The sequence below is a fragment of the Mya arenaria genome, chromosome 8, assembly GCF_026914265.1.
Source record: "Mya arenaria isolate MELC-2E11 chromosome 8, ASM2691426v1".
NCBI lineage: Eukaryota > Metazoa > Mollusca > Bivalvia > Myida > Myidae > Mya > Mya arenaria.
In genome coordinates, this window is record NC_069129.1 from 17,169,189 (window position 1) to 17,193,236 (window position 24,048).

Below are 24,048 nucleotides of genomic sequence, written 5' to 3' on the forward strand. Positions count from 1 at the left end.
ATTATAATGTGATGAACTGTCACTTGAAATGATAATGTGAAGAACTATCACTTGAAATTATAATGCGATGAACTGTTACTTGAAATGATAATGCGATGAACTGTCACTTGACATGATAATGTGATGAGCTATCACTTGAAATGATAATGCGATGAAATGATAATGCGATGAACTGTCACTTGACATGATAATGTGATGAGCTATCACTTGAAATGATAATGCGATGAACTATCACTTGACATGACAATGTGATGAGCTATCACTTGACATGATAATGTGATGAGCTATCACTTGACATGATAATGTGATGAGCTATCACTTGAAATGATAATGTGATGAGAGCTATCACTTGAAATGATAATGCGATGAACTATCACTTGACATGATAATGCGATGAGCTATCACTTGACATGATAATGTGATGAACTATCACTTGAAATGATAATGCGATGAGCTATCACTTGACATGATAATGCGATGAACTATCACTTGAAATAATGTGATGAACTATCACTTGAAATGATAATGCGATGAGCTATCACTTGACATGATAATGCGATGAACTATCACTTGACATAAGTATGTGATTAACAATTACTTCACACCAAGTATATACCAAGGAACCCCTATTAATTTTGGGATCAGTAGGTCAAATGTCGAGGTTCAGGTGTAAAATGATATGTTGGCGGTGGCCTTAAGCTGAAAAATGTTTATCGCTCAATGACTACAGAATGCTTGCACCCAGCAACTTCATACTTGATCTGCCAGTTGGTCATAACTAGTAGATGACACCTATTAATTTGAGATAAGTAGGTCAAAGATCAAGATCGCGGTGATCTTGGTGTGAAAAATCAATAAATAAAGAACGCTTTCACCCGTGAACTTCCTTCTTGGTATGCATGTTGGTCTTGACCAGACGATGACGCTTATTGATTTGGAGATCAGTAATTCAAAAGTCAAGGTCGCGGTGCCCTTGAAGTGAAAACCAGTTTCCGCTCAATAACTATAGAACATTGGGGCCCATTAACTATATACTCGATAGTTCAGTTGGTCATGACTAGTGGATGACCCCTAGTGATTTTAAGGTCAGAAGGTCAAGGTCGCGGTGACCTTGAAGTGAAAAACTGTTTCCACTTAATAACTAAAGAACGCTTGGGCCAAGGAACTTCATACTTGATTCTTTAGTTGGTCATGATTAGTAGATTACCCCTATTGATTTTAAGGTCAGTCGGTCAAGGTCACAGTGACCTTCAGTCCATATTTCACTTTCGTTTCTGCTCAATAACTTGAGAACGCTTGGATCCAGGAACTTCATACTTGGTATTGTCGTATCTGTTGTTCGTCTCAAGTTCAAAAGTACCAATTTCATGTCCATCATTAATTATTTCTCAGCTTTGACCACACAATGTGGGAGACAAGCCATTTTAAAAAAAACAAACTTGAGCTGGGTTTTTTTTTTCAATCATTTAGTTCAAGAAAATATTTCTTTGCTTAATCTGATATGGTCTTTTCATGTAGCAGGCTGAAAACTTGTATGTCCGACGATGCTCAGCCTAATGAGTGATAACCACTCAAAGAGGATTAAGTCATGTTAAGTGTATAGAATGACACAATTAACATTCATGACCTTTCAAGTTCTATTAACATTAATTTTAATATAATAAGTCTAGGGTATAGTATAATATAAACAAATTATCAAATTCGTAAATGCAGAGTTTAACATATTCAGTGTCTTAATTATATTACATATTCAGTGTCTAATAAGATATACTCCTACATATCCAATGGCTTAATGTTTTTGTGAGCATATACAGAAAACAATTATTACATCAATTTAGATGTAAATCGAAACACATTTCAAACCATTTGCAGTGATAGACATAAGAAACATGTAAAACTTAAATGTTTATTTTGTATGATATAATTGCATTAGAATGATAGGCCAGAACATGTTAAAGATAATAAACACGACCAATTAATTTCAAGCACTAAAAGTATGAATTCCATTGATGAAACATAATTATATAGCCAATGGCCTCTATGAGTCACAGTCTGCAGGCTGGCCTGTGTTAAATGACAAAAACTGAATGACTTTCATAAATTGTTCGAATCTTTTATCATCAACGTGTATGAATGGATTGCTATCATGTCGGTTCAATGTCCCTGGCATCATGCTCAGGTATCACTCCCCTTCTGTATAAGGTCCTCGACAGCTGATGTGAGGCTCTGTTGGCACACAGGGTACAGCTGGATACACACATCCACACACTGACGGATAGCCTGGAAAATAAACAAAACAGAATGATATACCAAAAATCGTTCACTAGTATCAGGTGTCGACACTTTTCTATGTAAGATTTTTGATAGCAGTGGTTAATAGAGTAGCCAATCAAGCAGCCCATTTCTGTGTAAGCTATTCAATGGCCTTGGTTTTATGTTAACCTTTTCATCGCATTATTTGTCCTCGTACACTGGATATTGTCATTTGACCGAATACATAGAGGTTACATTCAACCAATCTTATATTTCTTTTGGCAAATGTTACTTTTTTGCTAATGTTTTATAATGTTTAGTACATAAGTGAAGCTTTCTCCCCATATAATTATGGAGTTGGGGGTCGTGAAGCACTAGAAATCAGCGTTATCTTGCATGCAAACTGGTCAATTGACCATAGAAAAACTATATAGGAGATTAATTTGGTGGGGTCAGACCTGTTAGTTCTCAAAGCAAGGTATACTAATTGTCTACCTTTCTGAGGTGTTCAAAATGCAGTTCCCCCTTGGAGGTGACAGCTGAGATCTGGTTGAGAGAAGGCATGATACCAACTGTTACACTGCCGTTGTTCACTGTAGCACTGTCCTGTAACAATATAACATTGGTGTTGATTTTACCCTAGATAAACCAGAATCGAGTGTATGTAATAAGAATGATCTATTTTTTAATATTGATTAGTATAAATTGTAGCATGTTTGACAGTATTTCATTTGCTTTTGTGTAATATTCTCTACCATATCAGAACAGTAACAAGTAGATGAAGCTAAGCCATTCTATAACTAGTGTGCAGATAAATTACAATGCAATTCGCTTATACTGCATCTTAGTTATTGAACGTTGTCCTTAAACATTTATGTCACCCAAAACCCATGTGATTCAATTTTTTATATAAGAGCAATATTGTTAACAACTTTTTAAAAATATAACAGAAAATGCTTTCATTTGCAGAAAAGCTTATTGACAATTTACAAACATCTGTTTTAATGAGTTACTGTCAGTTCCTGTTGTTTTTTTTCAGTAAAATAGCTCAGTTACTGGAAAACAAATGTTTTCCACATGAAGTCTGTGAATGAGTAAAACATTTGTATGCAGTCGACCAACTGAACTCATCAAAAACACCTGACCTCATTTATTGTGCATCTTAACAGACAATTTTTTTTCATGTAGCATTTAATTCTCTTTTTCAAACAAATAAGCTGCAGTTTTGATGTGATTAGATATAGTAACAAATCTGAAAGTTTAATGTGATTAAGTATAACATAAAATATGTTGTAAAAAAAATATATATATATATAAGAAAATAAAATAGCCCAATTCACCTTGTCTGAATATTCTTCTGAGGAGCAAGGGTCCATCAGTATAGTGTCTCCTTTAATGCGCTGAAAAAATAGCCAAAGAATTAGAAATCAATGAAATATACTCAATGCCCAAAGCTCAATGCTTACAAGATATTGGGATAAGTGTGATTTTCCCCTATCTAACCAACATGTGGAGGCACATTGCATCATTCTCATAACACAGGATATACATGAACCATATGACTACAATCATCTAGAACAACATTGTATTATATCCTGGTCAGCAAATACAGCAAACAATTAAGTTCCTTGATATATATGCATTTAGATACTTAAAATGTTATTGTTGCGATCTTGAAGTAATGCAGTTAAGTTGAGATACTTAAATGCCACATCTTTAATATAATTGCTTACATGTCAAGTTAAGAGTTTTTTTAGAATTTATTTCAATTACTGGTACATTAGGCAATATTCAAATACATACACAAGCAAGCAAATTTTATATAATTATTTACTGTAAAATATGCTGTCATAATGACCAAAAAATCAGTTTTGACCGAGGCGATAGCTGAGGTCAATAATGATTTTGTGGTCAATATCAAATGTATATTTCACAGCTTAAAAGTAATAGGTGTTTTATTACATGATACAGCATGATGTATTAAATTATTCTATAATTTGAAGTGATTTTTCCATTATGAAGTCACTTAATAACTGTTTCTGGTCTATATATAGGCAGGTCAATATGGCCTTTTATTCAGTCTTTGAACATTGCTCTTCTTTAAATCAGGGACAGCTTATTTAAAGACCTTGTATTAATAAATAATATTAATACAAATTTTAACAATCAAATTAATAATACCATACATATGTCAATAGAATGTGAAGAGTGTATCACTAATTATCCCTAATAGTAATAGTATCCTTTAGTTATGAAGGATAAAGATTTTAAATAAAATATATATAGTTATAGTATTTTATCTCAAATCTATAACATTCATACCTTAATTCATTCATCACTAGTTTTCAAGCCATAGCATTCCAGCCAAATTTTAAGACTATGCACATGTATCTTCATTGATACTACTTACTGCAGAACATCCTGTAACGAGGTCATACATCTCAATACCAGCATCAGCCAGAGCCATGGACGCGCATGTCATTGAAGCCGCCAGCGCTGGGGAAAGGGAACACACATTTGTACTATAATGTAAGGAAAAAAGCTGTAAATTACGAAGTGATTTTTCATTTAAACAGTGCTATATAAAATGACTTGCCTTTCTTTTAATGCCAAAAATAAGACAAAAGTAAAAAATTGAAAATAAGACAAAAAAGAAAAAAATCTAACATTTTGTATTCTTTTTAAAAGTTTGTTGTCTGTAAGTAAGTTGAAATTTGATTACTCTCATATTAAAAAGACACCCCAGTCTTCATTTTTGGCCTGTGTACAGGTAAAACTGATTGGTTGACACCGAGGAGCTTCCTATGGGTACATTCCCTTTTCCGAAATATCACACCAGGGCGGTCAAGTGGATAACCTCCCTGGACGTTTGTTTTTCCCAAATATCACAACAGGGCGGACAAGTGGGTATCCTCCCAGGACTTTGGTTTTTCCCAAATATCACAACAAGGTGGAAAAGTGTTTATTTCATGGACATTTGCTTTTCAAGGTGGAAAAGTGGGTATTTCGTTGACATTTGCTTTTCCCAAATATCACACCAAGGTGGAAAAGTGGGTATTTCGTGGACATTTGCTTTTCCCAAATATCACACCAAGGCAAACAAGTGGGTATCCTCACAGGACATTTGTTTTTCCAAATATCACACCAAGGTGGAAAAGTGGTAATCCTCCCTGGATGTTTGTTTTTCCCAAATATCACACCAAGGTGGAAAAGTGGGTATTTCGTGGACATTTGCTTTTCCCAAATATCACACCAAGGCGGACAAGTGGGTATCCTGACTGGACTTTTGTTTTCCCTTATATCACACTAAGGCAGGCAAGTGGGTATCCTCAGTGGACATTCGCTTTTCCCTAATATCAAAAACTCATGTCACATCATGCCAATAAGAGTGACTAATATATTGTTGTACTACCTTGTAGAAAATGTAAAATTAATAAAATTAAGTATTACACTTGAAATACACTTCAGTGTACTTTATTCAGGACATACTCACCACTTCCATCATTCTGTAACACGGTGATGTAGATGTTCACTTGAGCTTTTGGAAACTTGTGCTGCAAAACACAAATACATGGACCTGCTGTGTGTTTATTTTTGACAAATATGGGCTGAAGATTAAATTCTTTACAAATTCTCTTTTTTACTTTTCTTTCCTGTTGAGGTTTCAACATTTTTGTCCAAATCATAGTCGTATACATATAGATTGGCAAAACAAACTTAACAGTATATCAATCTTACAAAAAAAATGTCTTTTTTCATTTAGCACAGATAAATTGATCACTTCAGTGTAGCCTTAATACATTTCACAAATTTAAGCTGATTTCTGAAACAATCTTGTTCCTGTTATAGCTGCTAATCTGCTAACAGCAATCTGAAGCTTTTTTGACAATTACTGCTGAGTGTTTTCTTTTTCTGTTCTTTTTTAGGAATTAAGTCCTTTATAATTAAGATCCAGAGAAATTAGACTCCTACTCTTATGTATATTGTAAATATAATCTCGCGTAACATTGTGCCAGCAAGAGTGATTAATATAATGTAATAACTTGTTTCATAAATAAGTTTAAAAGAAAACAATTTGAACATGAGTTGTTTTAAAGCAAGAGTTTTAAGTTGTACTGAGGCAAGAAATCAAGTAAAACAAACCAATAGAACGGCTGGTTCCAATGCCTCCAACAACTGAACAGAGTAATCCTTCTCCTCTGCGTCCTGCATGTGTTGTCTCCGTTGGCGACACGAGAATGGCGCAAACTTAAACTCACAAGTCATTTGACCCTGCATGCTAAATTCTTCTCTCTTGATAACGGCGCGAGGGCCGTAGCTTTAATGAAAATTTATACAAGATACCAAAAACTTTATTTTAGACTATTAAGTTTTAAGATTTACAAAAAATATGAGCCAAAGAATTGGTACTAAGACATTAAAAAAGAAAAAGAAAAAACAAACTCAGAAAAGCCAAGATATCAATTACTCAGTTTTCATTTTCAAACCTTACTAGCCTGATCAAACTCTCATTAATGATTTTCAGCAGTCGATATAAGCACCAGCCCCCAGCCCTGCACTGGTTACATGGTTTCCAGGCTTGCTCAAATTCTGGACTCTAAATGGTAGGGCTTGTTGACCAATGCCAATAACTAGCGTCAGTGTCTGCCTATTACACTGTGGTTTTGATCCTTACTAAGGGTCCTTTTTCATGGCCTCTCAACACCAGCATTAGTTTCTACACAGAAAATGGACTCAAGAGTGATTCATATCAGCTATCTTAATCAAGCTGAAATAATACATGCATAGTCATACTTATTTTATACCTATTCATTTTATATCAACTATACTGCATGATTTAAACATAAAATATGGAACCGGAATCTTTATTACACACTGTAGCCTAGTATGCCTAAATTGTCCTCCTCAATACTTTGCATAAGAAATAGCACGTTAAAACTTTGTCATCAAACTTGTATGATTTTGTGAAGAAAAATGTTACTACTTTTATTTATAAATTATTCTTTGATAGTCAGTTGATCTCTTTGAATGTTTCAAATTGCTTGTGTAAAGATACATCGGACTGAACTTTCGGTCTCGGGTGATATAGACATTACACAAGCTGCTCAAAGTGCTATAACCCCACAGATCAACCAACTGACTTAATATTCTCCATTTATCAACCTTATCTGCAAGGATAAATCAGCTATAATATACTGGCACACATTCATATACTTTTTGAAAAACATTTATGTCCACATGTAAACAGTTCTTTCGCTGAGGTTGATCACAGTTTGGTGCAGATTTAAAACAAAAGTCACTTACACAGCACAAATCACCTTGGTACCATCCTGTTCTATGTATGATGAACCCTGGGCCTGTGTGATTAAACCCGTCTTCAAGACTGGAATTTAAAGATATATATATATCAAGCTCAATAAAACTATCTGAATTAAACAAGGTTTCACGTAAAATGTTGCCTTATTCTTATAATATTCAATTTGTCATTTTTACATCATTGAGAAAATCAAAACTCAAGTTTCAATTCAATTCAATTTTGAAATGAGAGGGCCCTGAAGGCCCTGAATTGCTCACCTGATCCAATAAAGATCATCAACAATAACATTCTAATCAAGTTCATTGAACATAATGGTAACCTAGTTTTTGACTGCACATGACCCAAATTCGAACTTGGCCTAGAGGTAATCAATATAAACATTCTGACCAAGATTCCCGATGATACAGTCATAAATGTGACCTCTAGAGTGCTAACAAACTTTTCCTATGATTTGACCTTATGACCTAGTTTTTGACCCCACATGACCAAGTTTTAAATTTGACTTAGAAATAATTAATGTAAACATTCTGACCAACTTTCATGAAGAAACCTTTATAAATGTGACCTCTAGATTTAAACTTGACTTGAAGATTATTAATATAAACATTCTGACCAACTTTCATGAAGATACAGTCAAAAATGAAAACTAGAGTGTTAACAAGATTTTCCTTCAATTTGAACTGGTGACCTAGTTTTTAACCCCAGATGACCCAATATCGAACTCATCAAAGATTTTATTGAGGGTAACATTCTGACCAAGTTTCATTAAGAAAGTGCCCAAATTGTGACCTCTAGAGTGTTAACAGTCCAATTGTTGACGACGGACGACGATGACGGACACAGGTCGATCACAATAGCTCATCTTGCGCACTTCGTGCTCAGGTGAGCTAAAAAATGAAATTGGCAATACCCTGATACCATCAAGATTTCTATGATATAAAGATATTATATTTACAAAATTGCAGAGTGTTGTTAAATGATCAATTAAAACTGCACTCTCACCATTACCGTTTTGACAACTTCTTTATTTTTGTCTTGGAAAGAGCAATTTTTTGCGTAAATATCTGCAAACCAATGATATAAGACTGCTGACACAAAAATCAGATCGCAGATATTCATATTTCAGTTTGAAAAATAATGTTTTATGGCTTAAACCGTAACTAACGGTTTAAGAACAAGAGCTGACACAGAGACAGCGCGCTCGTATATTCCGCCGCTTTTCAATGTTAGGATTGAAACGTTTTGGCGAAACATGCATGGATCACTGTTAGATTAAATTTCAATGCAATACAAGGTGTGCTGAGATATTAACATAAATGTGGTTACATGCAAAATTTTAACGAGAATTTCTAAGTCTAATAATAAAGGGCCATTATTTGCAAAATACAGTTATCTAACTTGGTTATTCAATTAAGTTGGGTGGATGAATACCATTGTATAAAGTCTCGATGCAATACATCAAATAGTTGCTGAGATATTATCCTATGTGTGCTAACATGCAAGACCTTAACCAGAATTTCTAAGTCGCATAATAAAGGGGTAAAAATTATATATCATAAAAGATAGAGTTATCTTACTTGATTAAATAAGGTTAAATAGATGGGAGCCTGTGTGTAAAGTTTCAATGCAATACATGACGTATTCGCTGAGGTATTGACTTAAAAGTGGTTACATGCAAAACCGTAACCAGAATTTCTATGTTGAATAAAAAAGGGGCCATTATTTTAATTTTATTTATTGCAAACTGGAGTTATCTTATTTGGTCATTTAAGTAGATTGGATGGGTGAGTACCATTGTATAAAGTCTCAATGCAATCCATCAAGTAATTGCTGAGATATTAACCTATGTGTGCTTACATGCAAAACCTTAACCAGAATGTCTAAGTCAAATAATAAAGGCCCATAATTTGCATTATATTCAAAAAAGTGTTATCTGGGAATACATATCTAATGTTTCAATGCAATACATGATATATTTGCTGAGATATTGACTTAAATGTGGTTACATGCAAAATCTTAACCAGAATTTCTAAGTCGAACAATAAAGGGCAATTATTTTGCATTAAATGCAAACTAGAGTTATCTAACTTGGTTAATTAAGTAGGTTGGATGGTTTACTACCATTGTATCAAGTATCAATGCAATACCTCAAGTAGTTACTGAGATATTAACCTATGTGTGCTTACACCCAAAACCTTAACCAGAATTTATAAGTCAAATAATAAAGGGCAATTATTTGCATTAAATGCAAACTAGAGTTATCTAACTTGTTTAATTTAGTAGGTTGGATGGTTGAGTACCATTGTATCAAGTCTCAATGCAATACCTCAAGTAGTTGCTGAGATATTAACCTATGTGTGCTTACACGCAAAACCTTAACCAAAATTTATAAGTCAAATAATAAAGGCCTATTATCTGCATTATATTTAAATAATTGTTATCTAACTTCATTAATTTAGTATCTTAGATAGTTGGGAATACATAACCAAAGTTTCAATGCAATAACTGATGTATTTACTGAGATAATGACTTAAAGGTGCTTACATTCAAAACCTTAACCAAGGTGTGATGCCAACGCTGACGCCGACGCTGACGCCACCGCCGACGCCAGGGTGAGTAGGATAGCTCTCCTTATTCTTTGAATAGTCGAGCTAAAAATGCATAAAACATCAATTTTTGAACTTAAATATGTAATTCTCGGATATGAAGTCTTGTCAGCAGCCTCATTATAAGTTATATCACTGGCTTTCATGGATTTTCGCAAAATTGGCTAGTTCGGGGACAAAAAATAAAAAACTTTCATATGGTGATTTTGTCATAATTGATTTTTAAAACATAAATTTTCATTTTTTTTCCCATTAAACAACAGACAGTTCCCTCAAACTTCTTATCAAAATTCTTCATTCCATCTAAAGTCACCCATTTGTTATGATATATGAAGTGTTCATTCAAGCATAAAAATTATAATTGACTGATGACATGTAGTTTAAAACCTTTAAAGTTTTATACAGAAGATTACTTTAGCACTGTTCCCCAATTATGACAATAACTTTCTTACATAAAGCGTAATAATAAAAATAATAAAAAACCCTATCCACCCTACCTTTTACTCTTAGACCTAACATCCACATGCATACATAAAGAAACATTTTGTCACAATGGAGATAATGGTAAGAGAAAATGATAAAACTTACAAATAGGTCTAACTTTTTCAAATGTCCTTCCATCACTACGCCCACTTTCTGCTGCCTAGCAGGAATAAAGGGTATCATTTTTGGTTTTCTGCATTTGCATCAATAAAGTAAAATCATTGTCAGATGGTCACATTCATTTGCAAGAATAAAGTTTCAAATCATTTTTTGTTAATACAGTACAGTTGAAACCTAAGCGAGAATGCTTACAAAGAGTAAAACAAAATAGTCTTTTACATCCAATTGGAGCCAATGAGAAAATTGAGTCAAGCGATATTGAGCCAAGGGTTTCAGCTGTACCTTCATTTGTAAACTTTTCATATTACTTTTATAACAAAGATTCAACAGTCTTTGTTTGAGTGAACATATTCCCAATTCATGTTTTTTTAGGGCTATATAACGAAAAATTATAATCTTAGGTGAACAAAATGCTTCTAATCATAATAACACATCATCACAAGCAGAAGTATGAGCTCTGTTGTTAATAAATATAAAACATGTGATAGAAAATGATATTTTTTTCCAAAAAGTGAAAGTAACACTATTAAAAATATGACTTAAATTGAGTCTGCGACTGCTTTTTAAAGTCTGATTAAAACAATGGCCAAATCAATTTAAACATAGTTTTAAAAAATGTCAACATAAAACATATGAACGACTCCCTTTAATCTAATGCATATCCGTCTATATTGTCCGAAATACTATTTCAATAGTGCAAGTACATATAAACACTTACTTTATCAGTTAATTGCTTTGATTTGACAAAGGCGTATGGACTGATTGAACTTTCAGGTCCATTTATTCTTCTTGTGTCAGTTGGCATATTGAAAATCTTCCGAGCCTGTACAAATACCAATTTTATTCGAAAATTCACATGTTTTCGTAGGCCGCCATGTTTGGGAGGCAGTCAACAGTAAGTAAAATATCTCCCACGTGAATGGTGTCCCTTGGTGAGTCGACAGCGCCCCATTCGAGAAAAGAATATTTCCCTGTATCCGTCTCTTAGTGCACGTCATATAACATCCTTAGAACTAACATCCCTCAATAACTGCTGTATCGTGATGATATACAATAGCCAACAAATCGTTCTTGGCACAAGCTGGAAGTAGGATTAGTTGTTGGTCCCAGGCACAAGTCAGTTTGTGCAGTACAAATAAATCCCTTTATTAGAAAGTTGTTTACCAATTGCAGACACATGATTTCAAGAAAGCATATAATTCAGTTTGCATCAGCATCAAATCCAAATTCCGTTCTAGTGGAATGCCTAGGTATGCTAGGCTCAATTCCTATTTGAATGCTTTAGTTCAACACTTAAACTAACTTTATATTCACTAGCAATGAGTACCATTGTTTACCTGTAAAAGGCTGGAACTAGACTCATCACACGATGAATCAGACTAATATTGATAATCATTCAAGTAAGGCCAGATTTAAAATATTTGTATACACAACCACAGCCCAGGGAGGTTGTGGGTAGTTAGTTGGATAGATTATTGAAGGTGTATACTGAACAGGTTCGTTTGTTTGAAAATTGTGCTTGAATATCATCACACATTTTTAGAAATAAAATTATTTCAGCATAGCCAATTTTTTTAGGTAGGGCGGGAGAGGGGAACCATTTTATAATATCGCTAAGGCCTATTGGTAAAAAGACAAGAAACTCTCTAAAAATTAGAATCTTTACTATTCAATTTGATAAACCACTTGTAGAATATTCTGTATTGAAACATTTTCGTTTTATTTTATTATATATACGAGTATATTAGTATCAGTATATTATTTTTAAAATGACTGGTTAAAAAAAGGTTAAATTAATACCCCCACCCCCACGAAAATTGACTTACAGAGAACAACCTAGATGCAGTTGTAAAAATATATTATGTAATAAAGTTGAGTAGTTCTAAAACAGACCGCATGTAAAACAGCAATGATTGCGTCTTCTAAAATGTGACTTACAAACATACAGAAAACAGCCTTTACAAAAGGTATATGACAATATTGCGCTTTAAGACAAAAATAATAGCAACACATTGCAGATGGAAAAAAGATTTCTCACATTACTTCAATGATTTGTTATCATAATTTATAAATGTACTACTGTAAGTGTTAAGAATGAGTTTTCCAAAAAAAAAATTATATATGTGAAAATCTGGATTTAAGAAGGGAATGTATCATTGTGTGTTTAATATTGGCATTCATAGAATTTCAAAACAGCAATTGCACAGGAAAAGAAACAACATTTCGCTGAAACATACAGAAATGCTATGGAAAAACTTTTAACACACCATTATATAATTTTGTCTGTACATGTATACACATCAAAACACCCACACATGGCTCAAGATAAATGTTTCCATGAAATAACATAACCATCTGCTTAATGCATGTATAATATGTTGAATAAATATCTACTTACTTGACTTATGAAAAGTATTTAAGTTACAGTTTTCAGATTGTTTTAATTAATATGTAAACTCGGCAAAGTATATTGATTAAATTTGTTAACGATATTACAAATAATACTTTTATTAAAAAGTACAACAAACATGTAGAACTATGACTAAATTTCAACTTCCACACAGTTAAACTTAAATTCCAAAAAGATATTACAGTTCGATTACAAATATAGTGCTAAATATTGCCACCAAAAAAAGAGTTACGGCACCCATAATCAGAGTTATTGATATTATACATGAGTGCTTTAGCGCAGGTGAGTAATTCCAATCATGAGGGTTTGGAGTGATGAAACTGTCTTGTATCTTGTTGTCAAGAACAGCATATGTAACGAAGGTGCTGCATAAGTGACTAACGTTATTTGTAGCACTATAAAACAGTTCTATTTGTTACCATTCTGATCATTCTCGTACACCAGTTATGATGCTACACATACAACATAGATTTATCATTATCAAACCTCTGATTAATGAGAATGATTCTGATATGGGACTTATTGTATAGATGACTACAAAGAAAACACTGTTACATGAAACAATGGGTACAAAATTGTACATTGTCTATTTATTTGCCTTTATTTTGCTACGATTTTCTTTTGCAACTATTTTCAACACTGAACAAAGTTCTGAACAAATAACTATAGTCATCTATAGTATTCTGTACACATTTAATGCAATATAGCTGTTAAGTGCTTTTGTGTCCATTTTTAAAGCAAGCTTGGCTTCTTTAAGTCATAATTTTTTTAACACTTAGTGATTGCGAATGTTGTTACCAGTAATTTGTAAACTTAAACTTTGAAGGTATAAGCAGCACATATGCTACATATTAAATAAAACCACACTGAAAACAACCATGTTTTTCAAGTATTTATCAATAGAAAAATTCAGGCCAATGTTGAATTTATTGATGAATTACATTATAAATATTAAGAGAACAGAGAATCACACTTCAAGAAGCGAAAAAGAAAAAGATTCGAGTTGTTCACTAAGAACCTTTCCCGCTTCAGCCTCCTGACTTGGTCCTTTGTTTAGTGCTTTTTAGACAGTCAATATGTGTTACGAAGAGCTGGGGGCTATCACAAATCTGTAAAGAATGGCGGCCGCCATGGCAATTCCCAGGGGTATCAACCATCCTGTCCAGCCACTGTAATAAAGTAAAGTAAAGATTTTGAGCGCAATCATTAAACATAGAAATAATGCAGTATAACATGTTTCTATACTCCAGTACATATTTTAACAGCTTAGCGCTTGCAGGTTTGTGCTAATTTCGACTACCTAATTTTTATAGGGTGCAACAGTTTTGCAGCAAGAATGTTGGAAGTTGTTCTATATACATTAAAGCTGCCCTATCACAGATATACCATTTTTACAACTTTTTTTTAGTCTTGGAAAGAGCAAATTATTGCGTAAATATCTTCAAACCAATGATTTAAGATTGCTGACAAAAAAAATTAGATGGCAGGTTTTCATATTTTTGTTCGAAAATTAATGTATTATGGCTAAAACTGTTGTAAGAAAAATGCATAAAACATCAATTTTTGAACTGCAATATAAAAATCTGCTATCTAATATTTTGTCAGCAGTCTTATATAACTGGTTTCCATGGATTTTCGCAAAAATTCGCTCGTTTCAAGACAAAAAATAAAACATGACAATGTGATGAACTATCACTGCATTTACTTGCGTCGACATGACAATGTGATGAACTATCACTGCATTTACTTGCGTCGACATGACAATGTGATGAACTATCACTGCATTTACTTGCGTCGACATGACAATGTGATGAACTATCACTGCATTTACTTGCGTCGACATGACAATGTGATGAACTATCACTGCATTAACTTGCATCGACATGACAATGTGATGAACTATCACTGCATTTACTTTATATGACAATGTGATGAACTATCACTGCATTTACTTGACATGACCATATTATGAACTTGGCATGGTGATGTGATGAACGAACTCTTCCCTACTGCTACAGGCAAGCTTATAATGCCAACTGTCATTTTAACCTATGCACTCAAGAAAGGTTTCCTCATAAGGGCAACACAGAAAACATTTTCTACGTTTTCTAAAAAAAGACACCACTATTCCTACCTGGACTGTTCTGCTTGCATGGCTGGTGTTAACCGCTCCTGAAATAAATATTAAGAATATTGTTCACTGCTTAAGTATAATGATAATTTCATATTAAAGGGTCAAAGTCTATTAAATTGAAATATCAGGGCCAACTGTCACAACATATGCCCATCCTAATTTAAGGACACCAAGTTTGGTGATAAGTGGTTGTATATAAAGCCAAATTTAGAGAGCGGCCACTGTAAAGACAGTTTTTGCCGATTCAAGGGTCATAACTATGGAGTGACTTGAGGCGACATCGCTGGTTATGGAACCTGACCAAGACATTCTGCCCGCATTCATTCTGACCGAATTTGGTGATCGGAAAAAGGTATCTTAAGTAATGGCCAGTAACAATGACTATTTCCCCAAGCAATAAACGCTTTTTTCCCCAAAAATTATCACTAGATCTGTAATCATCAATAGTTCTATAATTATCACTAGATCTTTGATGATCACTATATCAGTTATAATCACAAAGTAATAATCAAAATATTTCTAAAAATAACTAGATTTGTAATAATCACTTGATCTATAATAATCACTAAATCTGTAATAATCACTAAATTTGTAATTATAACTAGATATGTAATACAGTAATCACTAGATATGTTATAGTCATCAGATCTGTAATAAAAACTAGATCTGTAATAATCACAACATTATTTTTTTAAGAACTTACTTGTTTCTTCCTGTTCTTTTTATCAGACTGAAAAATAAAATGAAAACTTCCATCAAAAGATGATAAACAAAGAATTCCACCAATATCTTAATATACATGTACCGTAGGCGAAACTACTATGGCCACGGCAGCCCACCTACTAATAGACACTGAAACTATTACCTTAGACATTTCCAAATAATATGACTTCATACGAGGTTCATTGTTACGATGAAGTTTATGTATGACATTTCCAAGTAATATTATTTCATACAAGGTTGTTACGATAAAGTTTATGTATGACATTTCCAAGTAATATTATTTCATACGAGGTTCATTGTTATCATGAAGATTATGTATGACATTTCCAAGTAATATTATTTCATACGAGGTTTTTTGTTATGAAGATGTTATGACATTTTCCACGTAATATGAATTTAATGTGGATCATAGAGAAGCTTTGTTTTGTTTTCTAGAAAGAGGTTACCATGAAAATGAATCAAGAGGAAAAAAGTACCTAAACAATGTCACCAACAACTGTACTTGTCCCAGGAGTCATGCATGAAAAATTTAAGTTTATTATAATAGTATTGTGTAACCCAACAGTCATCAAAATTAGTCTTTTTGATGGACAAGCCCGAATTCATATATACTACTGCTTGGCATTACATTTTTGAGCAAGCCCTGCTGTATAAAACCCAGAATTTGGGCAAGCCTGGAAAGCATTTTTCAAGTGCAGGGCTTGTGCTAATTTCGACCACTGACCTAACATAGTATAATTTAATATTTGGTTGTATAAAAGATGTCAGCAGATGCACTGGAACCAAAATACCGGCAGGTGTGCTGTTTAAAGAGAAATATTTCAATTCAACCAGTTTTCAGTCATGTTAAACAAGGTTAAAGTCCTGACAAAATACTCCTAAATGTGTGATACAGTAATACTAATACTGTACCTCAACAATATCTCCAACTAAGTAATCTTTCATCAGCTCGCGTGCATCGGTGGAATGGCCGACATCTTCAAATGCATCTGTGGCATCTCCTCCTAAATACAAATTAATGTATTTGAAAAAAGTCTCATACAATGAAGTGCTTTTAAAACAAGACTGAGTGGACGCAAATGCATGTCTGTTTGCCATTGACATATTATTTTCATTTATCACCTAGCCATCAGACCTGTTCTTCACAGAGTATTATTTAAACCATAATCTATCTACAAAGAAATGAATATGATTTTTTTTTCAAATATATATATTAATAATAATCATTGCAAAATATTTGGTGTTTAAATAACAGTTATAATGAATACATAAACTTGAACAAACAAACCAAAAATGAACAAAACCCAAAATGTGTTTTATAATTATAACCCACGATCTCATCATTGATTATCATTAATAAAATTAACAAGAGCTGTCACAGAGACATCGCGCTCAACTATTAAGCTGCTTTTCAGTGTAAGGATTGAAAAGTTTTGGCGAAACATGGATCATTGTAAAATTAGATTAGATTTCAATGCAATACATGATGTATTTGCTGAGATATTAATATGAATGTGGTTACATGCAAAATTTTAACGAGAATTTCTACGTCCGATAATAAAGGGCCATTATTTGCAAAATACAGTTATCTACTTTGGTTTTTCAAGTAGGTTGGGTGGTTGAGTACCATTGTATAAAGTCTCAATGCAATACATGAAGTTGTTGCTGAGACATTAACCTATGTGTGCTAACATGCAAATCCTTAACCAGAATTTTTAAGTCGCATAATAAAGGGGCAAAAATGATATAATATAAAAGATAGAGTTATCTTTCCTGATAATTAAAAAAGGTTGAATGGCTGGGAGCCTGTGTATAAAGTTTCAATGCAATACATGATGTATTCGAATTTCTATGTTGAATAAAAAAGGGCCATAATTTGAATTTAGTTATCTTACTGGGTTATTTAAGTAGATTGGATGGTTGAATACCATTGTATAAAGTCTCAATGCAAAACATCAAGTAGTTGCTGAGATATTAACCTATGTGTGCTTACACGCAAAACCTTAACCAGAATTTCTAAGTCAAATAATAAAGGCCCATAATTTGCATTATATTAAAAAAAAGTGTAATCTAACTTCATTAATTTAGTAGGTTAGATAGTTGGGAATACATATCTAAAGTTTCAATGCAATACATGATGTATTTGCTGAGATATTGACTTAAATGTGGTTACATGCAAAACCTTAACCAGAATTTTCAAGTCGAATAATAAAGGGAAATTATTTTGCATTAAATGCAAACTAGAGTTATCTAACTTGGTAAGTTAAATAAGTTGGATGGTTGAGTACCAATGTGTAAAATCTTAATGCAATACATCAAGTAGTTGCTGAGATATTAACCTATGTGTGCTTACATGCAAAACCTTATAATAAAGGGTCATTATTTGCATTAAATGCAAACTATAGTTATCTTACTTGGTTAATTAGAAAGGTTGGATGGTTGAGTACCATTTTATAAAGTCTTAATGCAATACATCAAGTAGTTGCTGAGATATTAACCTATGTGTGCTTACATGCAAAACCTTATAATAAAGGGTCATTATTTGCATTAAATGCAAACTATAGTTATCTTACTTGGTTAATTAGAAAGGTTGGATGGTTGAGTACCATTTTATAAAGTCTTAATGCAATACATCAAGTAGTTGCTGAGATATTAACCTATGTGTGCTTACATGCAAAACCTTAACCAGAATTTCTAAGTCAAATAATAAAGGCCCATTATTTGCATTAAATTCAAATAAGTGTTACCTAACTAATTAATTTAGCAGGTTAGATAGTTGTGAATACATATCCAAAGTTTCATTGCAATACATGATGTATTTACTGAGATAATGACTTAAAGGTGCTTACTTGCAAAACCTTAACCAAGGTGTGACGCTGACGCTTGGGTGAGTAGTATAGCTCTCCTTCTTCTTTGAATAGTCGAGCCAATAAAACGTATAGAATAATTTTCTTATAACTTACAATGGACACAAGTTGCTATTAAAAGCATTTCATCAATGAAAACAAAACCCTCTCATTTCTGTATAATTGTATATATTGTTTGTGGTATATGGCCAATACATCCCATCCACAAAATGGCTGAGATTACCAGACCATATGGCTCATGATTGGCAGACCTCAATTATGGCTCACATAAGCAGACCATATGGCCCATGATTGGCAGACCTCAATTATGGCTCACATAAGCATACCATATGGCCCAGATTGGCAAACCATACGGCCCAGATTGGCAGTCCATACGGCTCAGATTGAAGGACCATACCGGATTTGGGAAAATTAATTAAGAGATGGATAAGAATACAGATGGAAGACTCTAATCTCTAAAAGGCTTATATGTTTCCCTATGTTAAAACATGAGCACATGGAGGCAAACTTAATCCCTTGTCTGCTATTTGACCAAAGACCCAAAATCAGACATGAGCGTTGCTTGTCACACAATCTTGTCATGGTGAAAATGTGCGCCAAGTTATTTTGAATTCCCCAATGCATGACCAAGTATCATGGAGAACATTTGTGCCAAGTTATTTTAAAATCCCTCTATGCCCCATGTCAAACTTACAGTTAAAACATGAACATGCATTGGTGTTGCCTCAACATACATGTGCACCAATCTTATGACATAGGTTATCTGAAAAAAGTGTTCCTTAGAAGTTCATCTAACAAGTCTGGCCATATTTACCTGCTTGTTCCAATAAAACCTCTTCACCACCAGGATGCTGGAATAAATAAATAAAATAATAATAGTAAGCCAATATAAACATGAGTCAAAATACAAAATACTATGGTATCCCGGAACAACCTATTTTCGACCACAACCTATTTTCGACCGCCTCCTGAAAATGGATAAAACACTTCTATTTTGGGTCACTTCCGGTAAAAATAAGCTCCAATTGTTAACCATAACAGTAGAACTGTCAGAAAACTTTATTTGAAAAAGCATGGGAATGGTAGTGTTAAAAAAAATTAAGTTTTACTTGAAACAACACCAATTTGTCATTTTTAATTAATGCCAAATTAGACCCTTTGTTTAAAATGATTTCACATGTAAAATACTTCTTTAAAATCGTGTTGTTTTTGTTTGCCAGATCTTACATATCTACCAAAGCCTAAAACCTATGCCCTATTGTTTTCTTAGTATAGTGCACAACATGAAAAGCGCATCAAAATATGGTATGTTGCTTATTCTAAAATTAATGAAATTTATCTACAGGTAACTATATTGAATTGCATTTGGGCGCTCAGTTACCATAAAATTATATATATTGCAGCCTAGGCAGGCCATATGAGGCTCATTCAGAGTTGGACCAGTGATAACAGGGTTCATGATGGGTGAATTTATCATTTTGTACCCATGTAAAAGCCATTAGAAGGGATGATGCATTCCTTTGCCTCTCTTGTGGTGATAAGTACCGTAAATGACTGGGTATAAGACGATAGGGGGTATTAGACGCAGGAAAAAAAATATGTGAAAAATCCGAGAAAAAAACTTTTAATCTATGTTTTTGGTTAAAAGACGCATAGAAAAAATGTCAAAATCGTCCAGCATTTTCAGCCACCATGTTTGTTGAAAATTTTCGTGAAAATGGCGATGGTTATCTTTAAAACCATACAACCATACTGTCGAGAATGAAAAGTTATGTTATGCAAAAAATATTCTGACAGTGCCCAACTTTGCTTTTTTATATGTAAGTTTGATTATTGTTTAATTCAATTTATTATTCAAAATAATATTGAATACCGTAATTCACAAGAGTTCGGACACCATAAATTATTATTTTTTTCGCTCTCCGAATACATAGAAAATTATCATTTTTACATTTTATTTACATGTTTGTTTAACCTGCCTTTTTTCTTCATGTTTGCTTTTTACCACTTATTAATTTATCCGTAGTAATCAATGGTCATAAACTTATTTATTACGCCTATAAGTGTAAATCCTTCATGAAGTTAATTAAAACACCCATTTTATACATGCACTGAACTGAATAAACACATTCTATCGGCTTCAGATCAAAGAGTCACACTGTGTGACGTCACATAACTTACAGTTATACCCACGAGGATCTCGTGGAGAGCATGGACATTGCTATGCAGGATTAATGTATAACTGTACGATTATTGCTTCATATAGTCTATAAGTGTGGTACAAGTTTGAAAGCTTATTGGCAGATCGTTTTACAAACATGCCATGTCGATGTTTTCTTAATCCCTTGATTGCCCTTGTTGTTTGTTTAATCCTCAAATAAATATATCACACTTCCTTTTCAACAGGCAATAAATCGTTTAGGATGGGTAGTAACTAATTAAATTGTCACAGTGGTGTATACGGTTAGGTAATCTAGCCAGGCATTGTAAAGATAAAAATCAATAATCTTCGTCTGTGAAACTTGGTAACTATGAAAGTTATGATTGATGTCCTTTGGGTGTCCGAAAATAAATTATTTTGGGAAATAATTATGGGTGTCCAAATATTTAGAGTGTCCGAACTCTTAGGTGAATTACGGTAACTTTAATCGAAAAATGTTTTTGTTGAAATTATAAACGTCTTACGATATACCGTATCCCGATCTTCAACTGTCGTTTTAACCCGTATATACTCAATCAATACAACGCGAGTAACATCCCTTTCTACGTAAATCTAAACAAACTCTCGGCTTGAAATTGACCTCAGAAAAAAAGTTCAAAAAATTGTTACTGGGTATTGTATGCAGGCATTTTTTTGCATCAAAATCTGAGGGAAAAAAGTGCGTCTAATACCCAGTCATTTACGGTAACTAAAAAGTGACTGTATGGCAAATATGTAAATATTTAATTACTTTTTTTAAAAAATAAAATACATTAAACAGTTTAAACAAGTTATACAAATTAAAATAAAAAATATAGTGCACAAACTTTTGTTGCGAAGTATAGTTAAAGGTCATGGTCGAAAGCATGTTGTATCTAGGTCAAATAGGTTTTTAGATTTTTAATATGGCAAATCCTTCACGTACAAATTGTTTGGTATCAAAAGTGGGTAGTTGTTCCGATCAGGATTCCGGGTTAAAGCATATAGCGTCTATAAAATATCATAAAAACAAGAAATATTACCAGATAATGTTATTTTATATTAGTTCCGTACACAAAAAAATAGATATCCAACTTATATTTATGAGTTTGACGGCTTTTCTTCATTTCATTCTGTCAAAACATAACGATATATACATGAAGGGCACCTGCAAGGCTTTTGGGCACAGTTTTAAAAGCGCTCGGAACACTTCGGCCATGGCCGAGTTGTTACGATTGTATAAAGAGGTCTATCTCGAAGCTTTATCGGAGGAGGCCGAGTTATTACGATTGTATCGAGTTGTTCCCCTTCGCATAATTGTTGTCTGTGTCAGTCAACTTTCGTTTTATTGGAAAGGTAAACAACTTGTTTTAATGCATTAAATGCTTGTTTAGTGCAAAATAACATTTCACGTACATGGTAAAATATGAATATAACTCTTTATGATCAATTTCAACCATAAAATACTTCACTTAAAACAATTTCAATATTTTTAAAACACCCCCGTTTTTTGCACATTCCCGTTTAGACGTTAGGGATTGGAAGAATCCCATATAACATGTCTATAATTTTAGACTATATCATGACCATTCAGTGTTTTTTTTATTCATTAAGATTGATCAAGTATCAAGTTGTACACATTAGATTATACCATGTGGGACTGGGAAAATATAAGTTCTACATTTTAGCCTCATATTGGTCAACGCATGACATGTCACGTCAGTGCATCTTTTCAAGGCCATGATGAAATTTGAGGTTATAATCTAGCACAGGCTGATCTAGCACATCAAATATTATCCAATTAATTAGGTAATAAAATGGTGAATTTACTTTAACTTTAAAGCAGAAAACCAACTTCAATTATAATAGTTAAATAAAAGACACAGTTCAAATCCAAATAAAAACTTTTAGACCAACATGTGTGATGTGATATCACTTCCCCACCCACCACATTCGCATTGCACGAGAATGTCATTTGTTCAAAGGCTTGACAACCAAGACTTACCTCTTCTAAAAACTTGGTCACATCATAAACCTGATCATAGATAACCAGATAGGTCGATTTAGAGTCATTATGCTCCTTCACTTCTTTCAAGCTGAAAGATTTTAGCTCTGTCATTTTTGTTTCACAACCTGCTCACTTCCGCTTTCAAAAAGATGCTCGCAACACTTTATCTAAAATTTATCATACAAACCTTAACACAGTGACCTCCCCTGACGCCCCGTTTGGGGGATAGCCTCTTTGTAATACTGTAGCCTCCGTAAAGACATTTCGTAGCCTACAGGTCTTATTTTGTTTTTTATTTTCCTTTATTTTTTTGCAAGATATTTTCAGATTTGACTGACTCATTAATTGTACTACTATATATATATATTTTATATGAATCTGTTACGAATTTTATGTTTGAGTATGATCAAGTGTATGTATGGTGATTGGTGATTAAGGCGTTTTAACAATTGTTATCGGCCCAGTCTTTGACTAAGTACTGGCACAGTCATAGGTACTTACATCCGATAATCTCCTTACATGAAGTGTGCAAATTGACTGACAAAATCTAGTTTCAAGGAATATGTATGACTCAAGGGAGACAACTTTTTGTTCCCAAGAAATCGCATGTAACAATTAAATAATCCTCAATAAGCCTGTTGTGTCAATTGTCTTTACAGAGGGTCTAAGTAGCCGTTTTTAAATGTGTCGTGATCTGGCGGCCCGTCTTTAATTCGAGCTTTCACCAGAATACTTTTACTACGGAAAAAAATAAGTATGAGCTAGTGTCGTTCTGTACAAATTTCCACACCGGGTCCTTGCGGAACCAATGAAACTGCGTCATCAGTTGTTCATGATAACGAGATTTTCCTAGACAAATCACCCACGGTACGCAACGAAGAACTGCGCAGTCATTAGGCGTATCCGACTATTTGGTACAGTCAACTGGAGAACACATGAACCATATAC

General features: G+C 33.4%; 2 protein-coding genes across 2 annotated transcripts; both read right to left on the reverse strand.

Annotated features, from left to right (window-relative positions):
- Positions 1–1,892: 1,892 nt before the first annotated feature.
- LOC128243514 (exosome complex component MTR3-like) lies at positions 1,893–11,664 on the reverse strand. Its single transcript, XM_052961323.1, has 9 exons — positions 11,498–11,664; positions 10,765–10,819; positions 7,558–7,636; positions 6,397–6,571; positions 5,747–5,807; positions 4,664–4,749; positions 3,594–3,653; positions 2,749–2,859; positions 1,893–2,280 (listed from the first exon to the last, which is right to left on the reverse strand). Exons 1-9 carry the CDS (start codon positions 11,582–11,584, stop codon positions 2,176–2,178), a joined length of 819 nt encoding a protein of 272 aa, XP_052817283.1. The 5' UTR covers positions 11,585–11,664; the 3' UTR covers positions 1,893–2,175.
- Positions 11,665–12,426: 762 nt separating this feature from the next.
- LOC128242285 (cytochrome b5-like) lies at positions 12,427–23,252 on the reverse strand. Its single transcript, XM_052959376.1, has 6 exons — positions 23,098–23,252; positions 19,728–19,764; positions 16,959–17,050; positions 16,027–16,053; positions 15,324–15,361; positions 12,427–14,358 (listed from the first exon to the last, which is right to left on the reverse strand). Exons 1-6 carry the CDS (start codon positions 23,209–23,211, stop codon positions 14,271–14,273), a joined length of 396 nt encoding a protein of 131 aa, XP_052815336.1. The 5' UTR covers positions 23,212–23,252; the 3' UTR covers positions 12,427–14,270.
- Positions 23,253–24,048: the final 796 nt, after the last annotated feature.